The following is a 16,631-nucleotide window of genomic DNA, read 5'->3' on the forward strand; positions in this document are numbered from 1 at the left end:
TCTATTCATTAATTTTACTTTTAATATGTTGAGTTTGTCATTGGGATGTTAATGTTCTAGTCATTTGTACCATTCAGATCATAGTTTGTGATGGTGTTGTACTAAACTACATTATATCCAGGGCCCTTTGTAAACACGATGAATATCCTACTGAATAGGTCATTCTCTTTTATATGTAGTGGAAGACTTCATTTTAATTGGTTTATTTGTATAATTTAGTGTTGCTACTTTCACCGCTGGCAATGTTGAAAAGGTTTATGAAACGTTCAAGTACCTTGTTTTTGCATCAAGGGGACGCGGGAGACGAGACAGGAAGTGACGTCGGATTATGCGGTACATAAACATACTACCGAGGTCCCGCGCCATCTTCTAGCTAATAAGCGGCCACAATAAATCATTGTGTTATACCTCAGTGCTGCTATCAAAGTACTAGTTTACTTTAGCTACAAACTGAACAATGAGTGATATTGAGGATGGAAACTACGAGCGACGGGTAAGTAATCACATCGAATGGTACAAAATATCTGTCTTTCTTTTCTTCCTGTTACTTCCGTGTGGCTGTCGATTAGCAACCACTAATGGAGCTAATGTAACAGCTAACTTAATAGCTTAGGACATTACACTCTTTGTTTAGGTTAACGTTACCTGAAAGGCTAATACGTGTTGTGGTTTAACATTAACAAAGTATTCTGAAATGTCTGCTAGGTAAAAGGCTCCAAACAGCCTCCTGCAATGCTCGCTAGCATGCTAGTTGTCGTTAGCTTAAAAATAAACGTGGTTAGACCTTTTTGTATTTTTAGTGGTGGAAGAAATATTCAGATGCTTTACTCGAGTAAAAGTACCTTATTGTCAAATAACTTCATTACAAGTAAAAGGCCTGCATTCAAAATCTTAAGTAAAAGTACTATCAGCTATTTGTACTTACGGTATAACAAGTACATGTAATCATTGTGCAGAACAATTGCCTTCATGTTAGTATACAAGTGTATTTATAAATGAGAGGTTTCTAGATGATATTTTTGCATCAAGAAGCATTTTATTGTAGTAGACAAAGTTCTGATTTACTTTTTGTAAACTTTTTAAAATAATTTGGTCATGGTGACTTTAAGAGTTAGTCTAGTTATTGGAGCAGGAGTACAAAGTAGCATACAATGGAAATACTCAAGTAAAGTTAAATTCTCATTTGTACTCGAGTAAATGTACTTAGTTACTTCCCACCTCTGGGTATTTACAACTTCTCCCATTGGTTACCATGTGAGTAAAATATATCGCACCTATATCCTTTGCCTATACAATTAAATACGAGTTATCCACGACGAAGTACTCATCTTCAAATATCACGGCTGCAGCGATTATTGCACTGAATATGGCAACCTGTACATTTGTTTTTCTTGATTTAGATTTGGTTAGGGTTACATCACCAAACCAAATCTGCAAAGTAACTAAAGATAATAACTAATTGTTATGAAGTACAAGTACACTATTTACCTATGAAGTGTTGTGGGGTAGAAGTACAAAGTAGCAAAACATTCCAACAACACAAGTACGAGTCTCGCAAAATGTACTTAAGTACAGTAAATTAAGTTAGTTTCTTCACATCACTGCACTCAGGCAAATGAAATATGTGTTTGTCCTGATCTATTAATACATTTGATATGAAGTAACTTTATTCCTAAGCATCTCTTCCTTCCCTGCTTTCTTGCTCTTATTTAGCAAATGGAAACTTCGCTATTATTCATTATCTGAGCTTTTTACTTGTAATCATTTAGTTTACATTGTTTATTTTCTCATTTACTTGATTTCTTGAATATTTCAACTTAATGTAGCAACAATGTAATTGTACTGCATTCAGTGTTCCTTTTTTTTATTTCACTTAAACTATTCTCAAACCTATGATCTTAATTTTATTGAATGTTCTTTTTTCATTAAGGTTATTGATCGTGAAGGATTTGAAGAGTTTTATCCAAGAATGATGAAGAAAAAATTCAAGATAAACGAAGGCTAATGAAAACATGTACAGAGCAGAACATAGAAGTGGAAAGGGAGAAAATGTGACGGAAGAATGGTGTCAGATAAGGGCGCTTGCAGTGTAATGGCTAAAATGAAACTGGTTACAGTTTGGGTGGAAGAGATGAAAAACAGACCTGGAATCAGAAAACTGAAAAAAGAAGAACGAAGAAGGATAGAAATCCTGAGAAAAGGGAGAAGGGTGTAAAGAATCTGGAAGAATGAATGTGTCCCTAGGTTAAGTAAATATACTGTTTGTGTCAACCTGTCTTCTCTTTACTATGCTTCCTTTTTTAATTTGAAAATGCATGTCTTGTTTATCGCTTGATTGCCCAGGTGGACATGAAAATAGACCAGTCATTTACTTTTCTTTAATGGTTAACAATTGGCCACAAGCCAAATATATTTTAATTGGAAATCTAAGATTACTAACCCTTTTCTCCACAGTACATAAGCTATACGATTTAGACAGGTGTACTGTATGTGTCCAACATACTCTACCACACTTCTCTGTGCTTATTTGTTTTTCTGTGTTAAGAAATACATGTTTTTGTCCACGGAAAAGTGGTTGACATTCTGCTATCGCTACAGGGGTCACGCTCCCCGTCTAAATCGGATCGTGGGAGTCCGGCTAGGGCCAAGTTGGGCAGCAGGTCACGCTCCCACAGCCCCGCCCGGGCCGCCAAGCGCTCCGAGTCCAGATCCCGCTCTCGGTCAAAATCTAGGTACGTTGATATTTAATGAGATCCCTTGTGATCACATTTTATAAAACGAATAAATGCTCATTACTGCCTGAAATATGCTCCTATATATTACAATATACTTTTACACCTCTCCTCATTTGTTTCTTCCGTTTCAGGTCTCGTTCGAGGCGGCACTCAAACCGCCGCTCACGCTCTCGGTCCTATTCCAACCGGAGGAAGTCCCGCTCTCGCTCCTACAGCCAAGAGTACCGCCGCAAGAAGAGCCCCAGCGCTTCCCCCAATTCTAGCAGGCGCCGGCCATCTGGCAACAAGGTACATGTGACCAGATCTGAAGTGGGCAGGGTACATTGAAATCTAGGAAGAGAAACAGACATCACTTTTTCATGCTCAGACACATTTACCAGATGTAAACAGACATTTTGAACACTTTTATTATTATTGTATATTTATTTCAACAAGGACGAGCATACAAATACATTAATCTCAGCAAAGAGAAGATATGAATTATGCCAGATTATAGCTCATTTTCATCTGCAGTCCACTAGTTGTGGACATATGTCTACTCCACATCTTAATTAGTGAGGATATGACCATATGTGACCTGCTCTATTGAAATCAGTCGCATTGACCCGAAGACACCCTTTGAGTTGTATACCCTGCTGGAAAGAGGAGATTCCTAGCTTTCTAATGATATCAGGATTGTTTTTGTACTCCAAATATTAAGCGAAATATGTCACATTTATATAATGACTCACCGAGTCATCATTTTGAGAAAAAGGCCTTCAAAGTTTTCTCTTCTCTGGAATCCATCGATCTGATTGATTATTAGCAGTGTTGGGACTAACTGTAACTGTTACTGTAACGCCGTTATTTTTGGCAGTAACTAGTACTCCAACGCATTACTTTTTTAATTCAGTAACTCAGTTACCGTTACTACATGGTGCGTTACTCCGTTACTGTGTTTTTATATAGTCGACTCAACAGCCAGGTGAACAGAGATGAGAACTGTACTTAAGTACAGTACTTGAGTAAATGTACTTAGATACTTCCTGTGTCACATGCGGAGACGTGCTGTGGGCGTGTTTGTGTTGTTTACTAACAAGACTATCATGGCGGCGGCGGAGCTCAAGTCTAGTTTCTCCACCTGGAGATATTCTCACTATTTCACTTTTGTCGAGCACAAAGAAAAGAACGTTTCTGTTAAATATAAGTTGTGTCCTGGCGGGTCAAAGAGCCTATCTACTGCCCAAACCAGTCATTCAAATCTCTTAAACATCTTCAAAAACAACATGCTAAGACGAAGCTAGTAGCTAAGACCACAGAGACTCAGCCGACGCCACTCCACCTCCACCTGCACCCAAGCAACAGCGGCTGGATTTTAACCAAGGGACTGCTAGCCAGGGAAAAGTCGATAAAGCCATTGCACGGTATGTTGTAGAACACATGCAGGCTATTGCTACAGTGGAGTCACCCGCTTTCAGGGAGCTAGTTAGCATGATACCATGTCCGGGCGGCACACGGCATATGAAACGGAAAACTTTTTCCAACTACCTGGAGAAAGAATATACAAAAATGTAAAGCCAGCTAATATCGATGCTATCCAGATTGTATATAGTGCATGTCAAGTTGAACAACAGATTGTATTATTCTCCAATGCAATAACAGTACTGAAATGAAGGCTATAAGGGCATTAATATAATGGGAGCCCTTTTTTAAGTAACTAAAACGTTACTTTTCACAGTAACGCATTACTTTTTGGTGTAAGTAATCTGTAAAGTAACCGAGTTACTTTTTAAATGAAGTAACTAGTAATGGTAACTAGTTACTGGTTTTCAGTAACTAGCACAACACTGATTATTAGCGAGCAAATTATCAAAATACTACGGAGGAAAGATATTTTCGTTTGGATTACTGGTCTGGGGGAAGCTCGTGTGTGTGTGTATACGTTAGGGCTGTGCATCTTCACTGGTCTCACGATTCGATTATGATTATCCTGTCAACGATTCGATTCATTTCGATATCCCGATGCATCACGATTCATACCAATGCGTTGCATCCTCAATTTTCTCTATTACTGCTTATTTTTCATCAGTGCATACATGCAGTAAATACACATGAACTCTATTTTTATTATTTAGAAAGTGCTTCAGAAATCAATAACATAAATGTCTTGACATTAATTTATAAACCAAAATAAATGAATTGTATAGGTCTAGCCTCCGTGTGTGAAGTTGTTCCTTCCTCAAAAACAAAAAGCTAATGCTTCTGCAGTCTAGCTGCAGCTTCTAGCAACAGTCTTCTGTTAAGAAAGGACACTGAATGTCTTGAATGAGGCATCACACACAGGACTTGAGTCTGAACACAGCAGACAACAGGAGTATTTACAACAGCATATAACAACTAAAATACTGCATGTGGGTGCACACTTACATTCTCTGTCTTACTGTTACATAAATCCCATGAATGTATGAGATTAAGTTAGCTTCATTATATCTCAGTGATTAAGTGAATAATAAAGTTTCTATCGGGTTACTATCAGCCTGTCACTCATTATTTTCAGGGCGGGGTTTGGAGGAGAGGAGACGGTGATCGCGGAAGCTTTTTTCCTCCTGCCTTCACGAACTTTACACACGTATATATCGTCTGAAAATTGCTAGAGGGCATTCATACTCTGCAATCCAAGACTTAATTAAATCCACCAAAAACCTGACATGATTGTAACGCGATTATTTTTGAAAAGCATAAATCCCTGTGTCTCTGAGCCACAGCGACACGGAGTGATTCAGAGCGGGTCCTTCTGCTGTTGGTTCTGGACTTGTGTTGGTGGATAAAACAGACTGTTCGGTGTTGCTGTGCCGCTGTCACGTCTGTTCCCTGATCTCTGCGTCACCGACCGATTTGATATTAAAGTGACAGGAAAAAAACGTTATAGTAAAGCCGCGGCCGGAAAATCAGGAAGCAACGTTACTACGCTATAATCGATTATCTTCCGTCACTGCATCGATACCGAATCGTCCACGTCCGCATCGCAATGCATCGTAGAAACTAGGGATGGGAACGATTAATTGAATATTCAAAATTATTCAGGTATTCGAATAATTATTCATGTAGTCGAATAATTATTCATGTAGTCGAATACAGTGGCGTAGCCAGGAATTATTGTGTGGGTGGGCCTGGAGAAATGTAGGTGGGCCAGGGGGAGACATATTAAGCGTGGGGTCTGAGCTGAAACTTCATTAATGATTTTAATGATTTTTTAATTCACTAATAGAACATAAGCATAAATTAGCAGTGAAAACAAACATAGGCACGGCGGCCTCAGAATGTGTGTAAAACTGACATCCACATAGGGATGGGTATCGTTAAGGCTTTAACGGTACTACTACTTTTATCGATAGCGCTTATGCTCCAGGTTCAGTACCAACCACATCATAAAGTACGCGGACGATACAACAGTGGTGGGACTCATCAGGGACAACAACGAACAGGCCTACAGGGAGGAGGTGAAACATCTGACAGACTGGTGTAACACCAACAACCTGATCCTGAATGTCGATAAAATAAAAGAGATCATTGTCGACTTCAGGAACAAAAAGCACTGTCACCCACCACTCCACATCAACGGCACAGCAGTGAAGACTACAGACAGCACCAAGTTCCTGGGGCTGCATATCACAAGCAGTCTGACCTGGTCCACTCACACTACATCACTATTTAAGAAGGCACAGCAGCGCCTACACTTCCTGCGCAGCTCCCCCCTCCCATCCTCACCACGTTCTACAGAGGAACCATAGAGAGCGTGCGGACCAGCGACATCTCCATCTGGTCGAGAGACTGCAACGCCAAAGACTGGAAGTCTCTGCAGAGAGTGGTCAGGACAGCAGAGAAGATCATCGAAGTTTCTCTCCCTCTCATCAGAGACACCGCTCAGAAACGCTGCCTGACAAAAGCCCAGAACATCCGGCAAGAGGTTCCGCATTAAGAGCAGAACAGCCAGATTCTGCAATAGCTTTTTCCCCCAAGCCATCAGACTGCTGAACAGCAAGCAGACCAGTAACATAAAGATTACATATGCTGTGTAAAGGGCACATATTTGTTATATAGTATGTCTATTTTATTTATATGTATAGTAAGTCTTTATATTTTAAATGCACACTTTATCTTTAATTTTATCAGCACCACGTCACTATTATTTATTTATATGTACAATTTTAGCAAGTTTTTATATTGTCCTGTTCCTGTAAGCCAGTACAACGACATTTCATTTTAATAGTACACTCTGTGTCTTGTTGAAATGACAATAAAGTATGTCTGTCTTATCGATCCGGTCCTTTAACATTACTTTTATCGGTTCTTTTGGAGAAAAAAAATAAGGTAAACTAACTAAACAAATTGTGAACAAAACTAACATTACTTTTTATTTAAATTAAATACATAATATTTCACATCAAAAGAAACAACAATGTATTAACAAATCATATTAAATAATCTGATGACAGAATAGCTGAAACTTTAACAAAATAAATAACTCAGTTTCCTCTAATCATAACCCATGTTTGTATAATGCAGTTAACTCGGTGTGTTGCTGCTAGCATACATAACACCTGACGTGGACACGTTACTCGTGGATGGGGCTACAGAGCTACTAGAAAGACAGTCCAACCCGGTGCATTCCTCCGTCTGGATGTGGAGCACTTTTGCTAAATGTTTAGACAAATTGCTTGTGTTACCGCCCTTACATGCTAAACTCTTATTCCACTTTTGGTAACGAGTATTGTCCAGATCGACACGGCTATAGTTTAACCACACCTCGGAGTGCGTTCTCTCTGCCATCTCCTGTGTGTGTGTGTGTGTGTGTGTGTGTGTGTGTGTGTGTGTGTGTGTGTGTGTGTGTGTGTGTGTGTGTGTGTGTGTGTGTGTGTGTGTGTGTGTGTGTGTGTGTGTGTGTGTGTGTGTGTGTGTGTGTGTGTGTGTGTGTGTGTGTGTGTGTGTGTGTGTGTGTGTGTGTGTGTGTGTGTGTGTGTAAACTGCCCCGCCCCCTCGCACACATGTGGGGGATAGATCTCTTAAACGGAGTTGGCGACACTTAAACTGCAATGTAATGTTTGTGTAGCAATAATACATACAACATATATCGGGGGCACAGGTTGTTTATCCTTGACAGTCGCAAAGTGGGCACACACTGAGTGTTTTCATATTCAGCAAATGTGTACACGCTAAACTGCAGACCTCAAGAAGAAATAATACTTTCATTCACTCACGGCAAAAGTTACTTTATTTACTATAAAAACTCACGGTAAAAAAATGCACTCCCTATTCCATTGTCATGAAGGTGGAATCTAACTATATCCAGAATAAGTTTTATTGGATCCAGGCTAGAAACATGTTTATTTCTGCTGTAAAGTTGGGCATTTTAACATGGGGGGTCTATGGGAATTGCTCCTTTTTGCATCCATCCCCTGTCGGCCACTAGATGAACTGCAGTTTGTGGCACTTCCTTCTGGGCTTCCCGGCTCTGCGCTACGAAACGCTGATTGGCTGTGGGTGGGCCAGACGTGCATGTGGGTGGGCCCAGGCCCACCCACAGCTACGCCGCTGGTCGAATATGAGTTATGAATAATTGTATTTTTTTTAAAAATAATTGTATTAATTTTTTTTTTGGGGAGTGATGCCTAAGTTGATTACATATTATCAAATTGAATAATTCAATGTGTGTATATATATATATATATACGACAGTGCCATAGCTAAATGTGTTAGGTGACGTCTTAAGGTGTGTTTTGCTCCGCTCACCGGTCCCTCACAGCAAGCAGAGCTGCAGGTGCTGATCTCTCTCTCTCGTGTACGGTTATACTTCACTCGCGTTTATGTCCAAATCCATCAGATCTAGCTAGTTCTAGCCAATGACATGGCTGCTGCCCCTCCCTACACGCAGATCACACAGACTCAAACCTCACCTTAGGCCCAAATGTGGCGCAAATGAGCTCCGCAGCCGTTGCGAGGTTCCGGCGCTAACAGTTCATGTGTGTGCTCCCCCGCCCCGTCAACACTCGCGACACATGAGTGGCCAGCCTAAACAACAATAAGCGCTGCTTGGCAACCGTGTGTGGCGGCAAAGTACATAGACATTTTGACTGGAGAGATTTAGTTTTGCCGGTATTCAACATATTTTACCAGTCATAGTCCGGTAATTATTTACACTCCAAGAAGAGTCCTACACAATGATGGCATCAAAAAGGAGTAATGTGTGGAAATATTTCGACCAGCTTAGTGAGTGCGGTGTGGAGGTCAAACTATGCGAAATTAAACTTATATATTTAGTACATGCTATACTTTGCTATACCCAGCTGCTACAGCTGGGCTGATTGTGAATCGCCTCCACACATGAAAGCTGTAGGCCTATAGCTGTCAACCTGTGATCACCAGTTCAATACATTTGACAAATTCGACTTGGTTTCTACACTTATTTGAACATGTATGTATTTATTTCCAAAAGTTATTGAAAAAAAATTAGGCCAAAAAAATTAATTGTTTATTTTTATTTACCCAATTTTTTTTTTTATAGGATATGTACATTTCGGTTAACCGGTTAACCGTTTTTTGGGGGGTCGAATATTCGAATATACATTTGCTTTCAAATTCCCATCCCTAGTAGAAACGATTATTTTCAACACCCCTAGTATACGTGTGTTTGTGTAATTTTGCGTTTGTGTGTATTGCGTTTGTTTCCCAGGGAAAACCCTCACGAGAAACACCGGCTGTTGTTATGCCTGCTGTGACGTTAAATTACTCCGTTCTCCGCTTGTAATTATGCCATCACAAGCTTCAAAGTTGTATTTATCTGAATTTGTCGAAAAAAATGTAATATTCTGAAAGCCAAGACTTTGTTTATTTGAAATCAGATGAAAACAAACTGTAACGGACCCTGCCGTGTTATCTATGATTACTCTACGCTTACATTCATAATGTCAGCCGGAGGGAGGCGGGGCGGCGCTGCGGAAGAGCAGATTGCCTGTCATCTTCACTTTTACAAGCTTAAAGAATGTATTTATCATGTGAGTTTGTAAATAAAAGTTTCATATTCTGAAAGCCAAGACTTTGTTTGTTTAAAATCAAACAAAACACCAAAACCCCGGAAAAATAGTTTTTTACGCAAATCCACGTTTATTTTGAAATGAGCCGTTGCGACTTCCGACTGATTTCGATAGAGCGGGTCACATATCTTCTAGGACCTGTTACTAATGGAGCGTTTCCACTGCAGCGGGTAGCTCGCTTTAAGCGTGCGGGGCCCGTTTTTGGTTGCGCTTCCACATGGCCTAGTTTTGGCTCTGGGCTATTTTTCACCTTTTTTCTGGCCCGACTAAATCGTGGATCTAGGGCCAGGAACAACCAGGCTGAGTCGGGCGGAGTATGCTAAACTAGAGAGAGAATCGCTGGCAAGGGGGCTACAACTACAACAAGATGAACATATTTGACCGTGATTTAATTGTAATACACGTTTCAAAATGATGCCGAAGTAACAACATAATGATACCGGTTAGTAAAAACCATGAATTAATGCTTTGACAAGTCTGCAGACAGACGGCAGGCGATCAACCTTTTTAAAATGCGTGTTTTCTAAATGGAGCTTGGCGAAGCTAACGTTATATATGCTCCGACCGTCCACACTCACAACAACGGCCTATAGACATAAATAAAGCAGCGACTGTATTCGCCCTGACACAGGCAGTCTGTGGTTTGTACTTGTTTAACTTTTGTCTAGTTTCTGCACAGATATGAGGAGCTGTGAGCTCTGAGTGCTAAGAGCTAACGGCTGTGTTGTTTTTCTGGGGCTCTCATTGAAGATGACGTCACGGCTCCGCCTACACTGCGTTACTATAGTAACTACCCCAGTTCCTAAACTGTAATGGAAGCGCAGCATTAAAGTGAGCCGGGCCTAATAAGGCCTAACCAAACCGAGTGAGGCCTGCAGTGGAAACGCGCCATTAAAGGGTACACGATGTGTCAGGCTCCAAATGTTTTGTTAAGAGAGACTTTTATTATGAAAGATATCGTACCTGCAAGTAGAGATGGGACCATATAGGACTGTTCATGTTGAATAAATGTCTAGCTCACTCCCATCGTAGAGAAGTGAAGAACAAAGCCTGGAAATTGTACAGGAAGAAAGAACCAACTCTCACCATTTTGCTTTTGTCTCTTTATAAGATGTAAGGTAGAGGGATTCCAGTATGTTTAATGGGGTTTAAGCAAATTGTTTTTGTGATTATGAGGATTATCTAACTTAAGTCATTTTCCATATGGCATTAAGTTGATTTATTGAACATAATTACAAGGATTATATGATTTTAAGTAACCGTTCAAAAGCCAGTACATTTGTCATTCCTTTCATGCGAGTGTGTTTTCCCCTGATGATTGTGGTTAATGCTTTGGGAAACCACACATGTAATAACCCTTATTTTCCTGTCATTATATCAACAGAGCCATGACTTCCCAAAAGAAGCAGCCACTCAAGGCGCAGATGGAGATGTTAGGGTATTTAGACATTCTGATATATGTTGGGCAATGTAATGTTTGTTTGTGCGGCGAGGTGCCTAATGTGTATCACAAACAGCTTTGATTATTTGTATTTCAGGCATAAGCCATGCATGGGTTTCTTCATTTTTCAATAGATGGCAACATGTGAATTGATAAACATAATGTACTAAATATGTTAAATTAAGTTGCCATCGTAAATGTTCTCATAACTGATATTTTGCAACTAATCTTAAATAGGTTTTATCCAACTGCTGAGGAGAAATGCAAGATTAATTCTGTTTTGATAACATTTTAAACTTCAATCAACCTTGATGTTTAGTAATAAATCAGGGCGGGACATTGCAAGACGCATGTTAGACCTCATTTGGTGTAATATCAACAATGTTTACAGTGCACTGCAGCTTTTCTTGTGATAATACAAAGCAGGAATTAAGCGAGATTTGCAAAGTAAACAATAGACAAGTAAAATGGTTTTGGACATGTTTGATTCTTCCTGGGGCATCCTTTTTGAAAGGTAATAGTTCAGATGTTTTGAAGTGGGGATTTACGAGCGACTTATCCATTGTCAGATGATGGTTTGCACGCCACCAGAGTGGAGAATAACACCGGAGTTACTGCACAGAGTATAAACAATATACTGCTTTTGACAATGGGGTAAGCAAAACGTATTCTATCCACCTATCAGAAAGGTCTCTTACGGCCAGGTAAAGCAGTCTAAATAAACAAACAACTGATTACTTTTTAGGTGGCTAGAATACTTTTGCCGCTGTCCCTGCAATACATTGCTTTGCTCTTGAGTAGGTCCTTGTCCTAGGTGTTTGTCCAAACTCTTTCTTGGACTTTCATCTTAACACGTACTAATTTAACCCCATTTTATAACATCCAACTATTCCTTTTAAGGGATATCTGGAGATGTTTGAAGGGAAACGTTTTGGTATCCAGTTGTAAAAATGTCTAACTACAGTAGTTGTACTCATAATCTGAAGCTACCTATTAGCAGTATTTTTCGGTCTGTTAATACATCCATAATATTCTCTTGGTGCAATATTATTATTTTTGCTTAAGCTCTAAAATATATTATGTTACAGAATTGTGTCTTCTGGACCCAATGCACACAATACTGCTGTCAGCATGAAAAAGAAGGAAATGGATTTTGTACTCAAATCATAAGATGAAGTAGATGCAATAAGCCACAATGTTGTCAACTCCTACCCTCTTGTTGACTCTTCCAGGCGAACCCTGACCCCAGCAAATGTTTGGGGGTGTTTGGCCTGAGCCTCTACACCACAGAGCGGGACCTGCGGGAGGTGTTTTCACGCCACGGCCCTCTGGCAGGGGTCAACGTGGTGTACGACCAGCGCACAGGACGCTCCCGAGGCTTCGCCTTCGTATACTACGAGCGAATCGATGATTCCAAAGAGGTGTGGGGAATGTTTGTGGTTTCGTTTTTTGCTTTAATGCATTAATGCATTTGTTTTCTGTCTTGTAAAGTGGTTTATTGCTTTTATCTGGTGTTATATATCTTACTGATAAGATGGCTTAGGCAAAAAGTGTCATGGCTGTAGATCCTGAAAACAAGCAGTATAAATATTAAGTAATTTAAAAGTCTAGTCCAAGTATTGTTCATTGCCTATTGCCACACGGGTCCAAATATATAAAAAAATGTTTTTTTATTTGTGTGATTGCACAAGTACGCCACTAGGTGTCTGCCTTGCTACAAATTCCCTCCCCTTGCAGTCGTGCCTCTCAGAGCTAAATGTAATGATGTAGGGGGGCCTTTGTGAATCAATGATATGTAGCAAAAAGCTGACTTCTCCTCCCTTTTCCTGTATGCCTTAGGCGATGGAGCGAGCCAATGGCATGGAGCTGGACGGGAGGCGCATCAGAGTGGACTTTTCCATTACTAAACGTGCTCACACCCCCACACCAGGCATCTACATGGGCCGGCCAACTCAGTGAGTCCACTTTGTTATGTCTTAAAAACGTTGTGGGTGGAAATTAATATTTATTAAGTGAGTGAACTCCATAAGATCCATAAATGTAGTTTTTATCCATTAGGAGTTAGCACCCGAATACAGAAGGCATATGTTCTGGCGTTTCTGCTGCTAATGAGGTTTTGCACATGTATTTTATAGATATTATTTGACTTCATAAAGCTTTAATTTTGTGCCGTTTCATTACCTTTTTGCTTATTTATTCCTCGTAAATATGGGATACGTCTTCAATGTAAATCACCATTTGCAGCAGACACTACTGCAGCTTTGATTACCTTGTATCATGACAATAAAGGTATTGAAAATTGAAAACAAAACCGGAATGGCGAAATGTTCTGACGTCATAGCTCACTCCTGTAATTTCTATATCCTGTTTGCATCCTTTCTTGAAACTAATTTGTGATTTGTTACAATTCATATCAATTTGACATGGTGCTGTGTTTCTCAAGAGATAAGATGCCTAAACGTCATTCCTTTCTTTCTTTCTTTGAACAGCAACGGTGGCAGCGGCAGCAGCAGTGGTGGAGGTGGAGGTGGAGGAGGAGGAGGGAGGGAAGGTGGTAGTAGGGATGGAGGAGGTAGTAGGGAAGGTGGTAGTAGGGATGGAGGAGGTGGTAGGGATGGGGGTAGAGATGGAGGTGGTAGGGATGGTGGTGGTGGTGGCGGCGGCGGCAGCAGGAGGGGGAGAGACTCGCATTATGACCGTGGCTACGAACGTGGCTACGACAGATATGAAGAGTACGATTATAGGTACAGATGAGTGAACATTTGTGAGATCAAATACAATGTTACAGTTTTACGTTGACGTTAATTTATGACATTGTCATTGCAGTCGCAGACGCTCTCCATCACCGTACTACCAACGATACAGGTCCCGCTCACGGTCCCGCTCCTACAGCCCACGTAAGTATAAAGAGAAATGCACAAAGTACGAAGCTTGTGAACAGGTGTGTGTATATTGATCCCTGATGAAAGTATATTGATTTTATCGGTCATGTCCTTGGACTAAAACATTTTAATTTATTTTTTGCAGGGCGATACTAAGGTCCATCTTCAACGCTCTGCTTCCCTCCAATAATTGATGGTGTGTGACTCCTCAGGATGTTTTATGGGGATTTTTTGGATTAGCATGTCTATATTAACAGAAATGTTAAGTTTGAGATGGTTCTTGTTTACATGCAATAGATGTCTTAATTTTTTAGACATTTTGATGCGACCATGTTGAGTGTGAGCCAAGAACTCTGCAACTCTTGCTTTATTCTTAGACTTGCATCCCTTCTTCCAACTTCACTTTAATTACAAGGATACATCCTTCTTCCTTGCACTGATGACTGTTCTTGTCATAATGGGGAATGTAAACTGAGTCTTAGTAAAATAAATTAATGGTAACACTTAATTGTACAACCGGTTTTAGTTAACGTGTAACAATCTTTGGACAGTAAAAAGGAAGATTATTGTTTGTTGCCTTGTACTTTCTGAGTTCACCGGTACAGGTGACTCGGACTGTAAGATCAAGTGTTGCCAGCATCAGTGGTCGGTTCTCTGCTCATTGTTTTTTTGTGGTCAAGGAAGTCATCATTTGAGTTTTTCCAGAGTTTTATTATCATGTATTGCATTTGTTATTGTTTTTTTTGTATGGAAATACAGATATATGAAAACTTCAAAGTTTCCATTGTGTTTTTCTGACTTAACGTGCATGAAATCAAAGTGAAGGGTCTGTCATAAAGGTGGCAGTTGATGCTTTAAGTTGAGTGGGTGTAGTGGGAAAACAAGCTGAGTTTTACAGAATAACACCAATGCCAGGACGTTGTGCATTTTAAGTTTATCTTCACACATGCACACAATGAAAATCTGAGCTAGCAAGAGATTCTCCAAAATGTGAGTGTTTCTTCAGGTTACACCGATGAAACATGCAAAGAAGGACATTTACCCAGCTTTTATTTGGTGGCTTTCTTAACATCAGATTCAAAGTTCACATGTTAGAAAACCAACTGTTATTAAATGTGTTTGGTCTGGAGTGTTGCTGAGTATTTGTTTACAGGAACAACAAAGTTATTTCCTTACATTCATGTGACAATGAAGATACTAGAACTACCCTTAAGTAGTCGAATGTGTGCTTTACGATACTAAAAGATAACAATGCACCAAAGGTTACATGAGACAACGTTGTGTTAGATGTTTCTGCATCTTAACAAAACCATGCAGATGTCATCAATAGTTGATCAGTTTATGTCCCAAAAGTTGAAAGTATGGATCTTAAAGCTGAGTGGCTAATCAGAAAAGTAAACCTGCTGTAGGAATGGATGGCACTTTATCTGTAGACCTTAACCTCAATTATAAGACCCTCCATTCAAATGGGGTTGATACTCACCACTGACATGTCATGGGGCCCCTCAGTTATGGCTTTATTCACACCGACTCAAAGATCATTCTTGAGGAACGATACAAGGGTCAAAGTGTGAGGTCTTTCTCAATAAAGAGTCAACAGTCAAAGCCTTCGTCTAATGTGTTTTCAACCTGGCTAATTTTTACTGTAGCTTTTTCTTCCAAGTGAATTTTAATAGCTGATATTTCTGTTACACTCTGTTCAAATGTTTAATGAAAATTGAGTCCACTAATTTAGAGCCTTGTGCAATCGCTTCTTAGCCGCTCTCCATGAAGAGAAGAGGGGCTGGTTGAAAAAAATGCCTTTGATTTTATGGCTGCCTGTGAGGTGTTCTCTTCTTTATGTCTTTGCTGAAATTGCACAGTATTTCGTGGCAGGGGCCATCTACCAACAGGAAGACCAGTAGGGGACAGAATGGGTTTGTAGCTTGATGATATTGGGCTTGCATGAAGCAACATCTCGCCTATAGAATGTGCACTGAAACATTCAAGAAGGTAGAAAAAAGTACATTATTTTCCAGTTCAAAGAAAACAAACATTTTTAACAAACAGGAACATGAGCAAAATGTTTGTGGCAATCTGGCCATGGGGATTCTCTATAAATACCCTACTTCCAATCTTTTTTCTCAGTTCTCCATAAATGTTCTCATGTTGGTGTGCTGTTTTAGAGTGCCAAAGGTCCACACAAGGTGCAACCTATCTTTACATTATGTATTTACAAAGAGGGAACCCTCAAAACGTACAGGACAATGTCTGAAGGTTAATAGGCAACCTGTTCTCTACATGGTTTGACGGGAGGGGCTGTAGGCTTGAATTCCCCACCTCTGAGTTGTAAACATGAGGCTACTCTTTAAAAAATAAACATTAACAGCACATGTTTTATCCTACTAATCAGTCAGAGTCCTTCTTATCATTTTAGTTTAGGATAATCTTAAATTCTTGATATAAATCAGTGGAGGATGTTTTCCGAAAATGACATTTGTTGGCGAGTTGGTGCATTGATCTT

General features: G+C 39.9%; 1 protein-coding gene across 1 annotated transcript; it reads left to right on the top strand.

The window, feature by feature from the left end:
- The first annotated feature begins 327 nt into the window (after positions 1 to 327).
- On the top strand, positions 328 to 14,905 carry tra2a (transformer 2 alpha homolog). Its single transcript, XM_071204878.1, has 9 exons — positions 328 to 493; positions 2,599 to 2,732; positions 2,867 to 3,023; positions 11,190 to 11,243; positions 12,479 to 12,667; positions 13,086 to 13,201; positions 13,736 to 13,990; positions 14,073 to 14,143; positions 14,274 to 14,905. The coding sequence occupies exons 1-9, from the start codon at positions 458 to 460 to the stop codon at positions 14,282 to 14,284; spliced, it is 1,023 nt and encodes a 340-aa protein (XP_071060979.1). The 5' UTR covers positions 328 to 457; the 3' UTR covers positions 14,285 to 14,905.
- Positions 14,906 to 16,631: the final 1,726 nt, after the last annotated feature.

This window comes from Pseudochaenichthys georgianus, chromosome 11 (genome assembly GCF_902827115.2).
Source record: "Pseudochaenichthys georgianus chromosome 11, fPseGeo1.2, whole genome shotgun sequence".
NCBI lineage: Eukaryota > Metazoa > Chordata > Actinopteri > Perciformes > Channichthyidae > Pseudochaenichthys > Pseudochaenichthys georgianus.

What these genes read in the sequence shown, in the direction of transcription:
- tra2a (XM_071204878.1), top strand. Translation starts at nt 458, where the DNA reads ATGAGTGATATTGAGGATGGAAACTACGAGCGACGG. An exon ending in CGCTCTCGGTCAAAATCTAG is followed by an intron (nt 2,733 to 2,866) that starts GTACGTTGATAT and finishes CTTCCGTTTCAG; the next exon opens with GTCTCGTTCGAGGCGGCACT. An exon ending in GCGCAGATGGAGATGTTAGG is followed by an intron (nt 11,244 to 12,478) that starts GTATTTAGACAT and finishes TGACTCTTCCAG; the next exon opens with GCGAACCCTGACCCCAGCAA.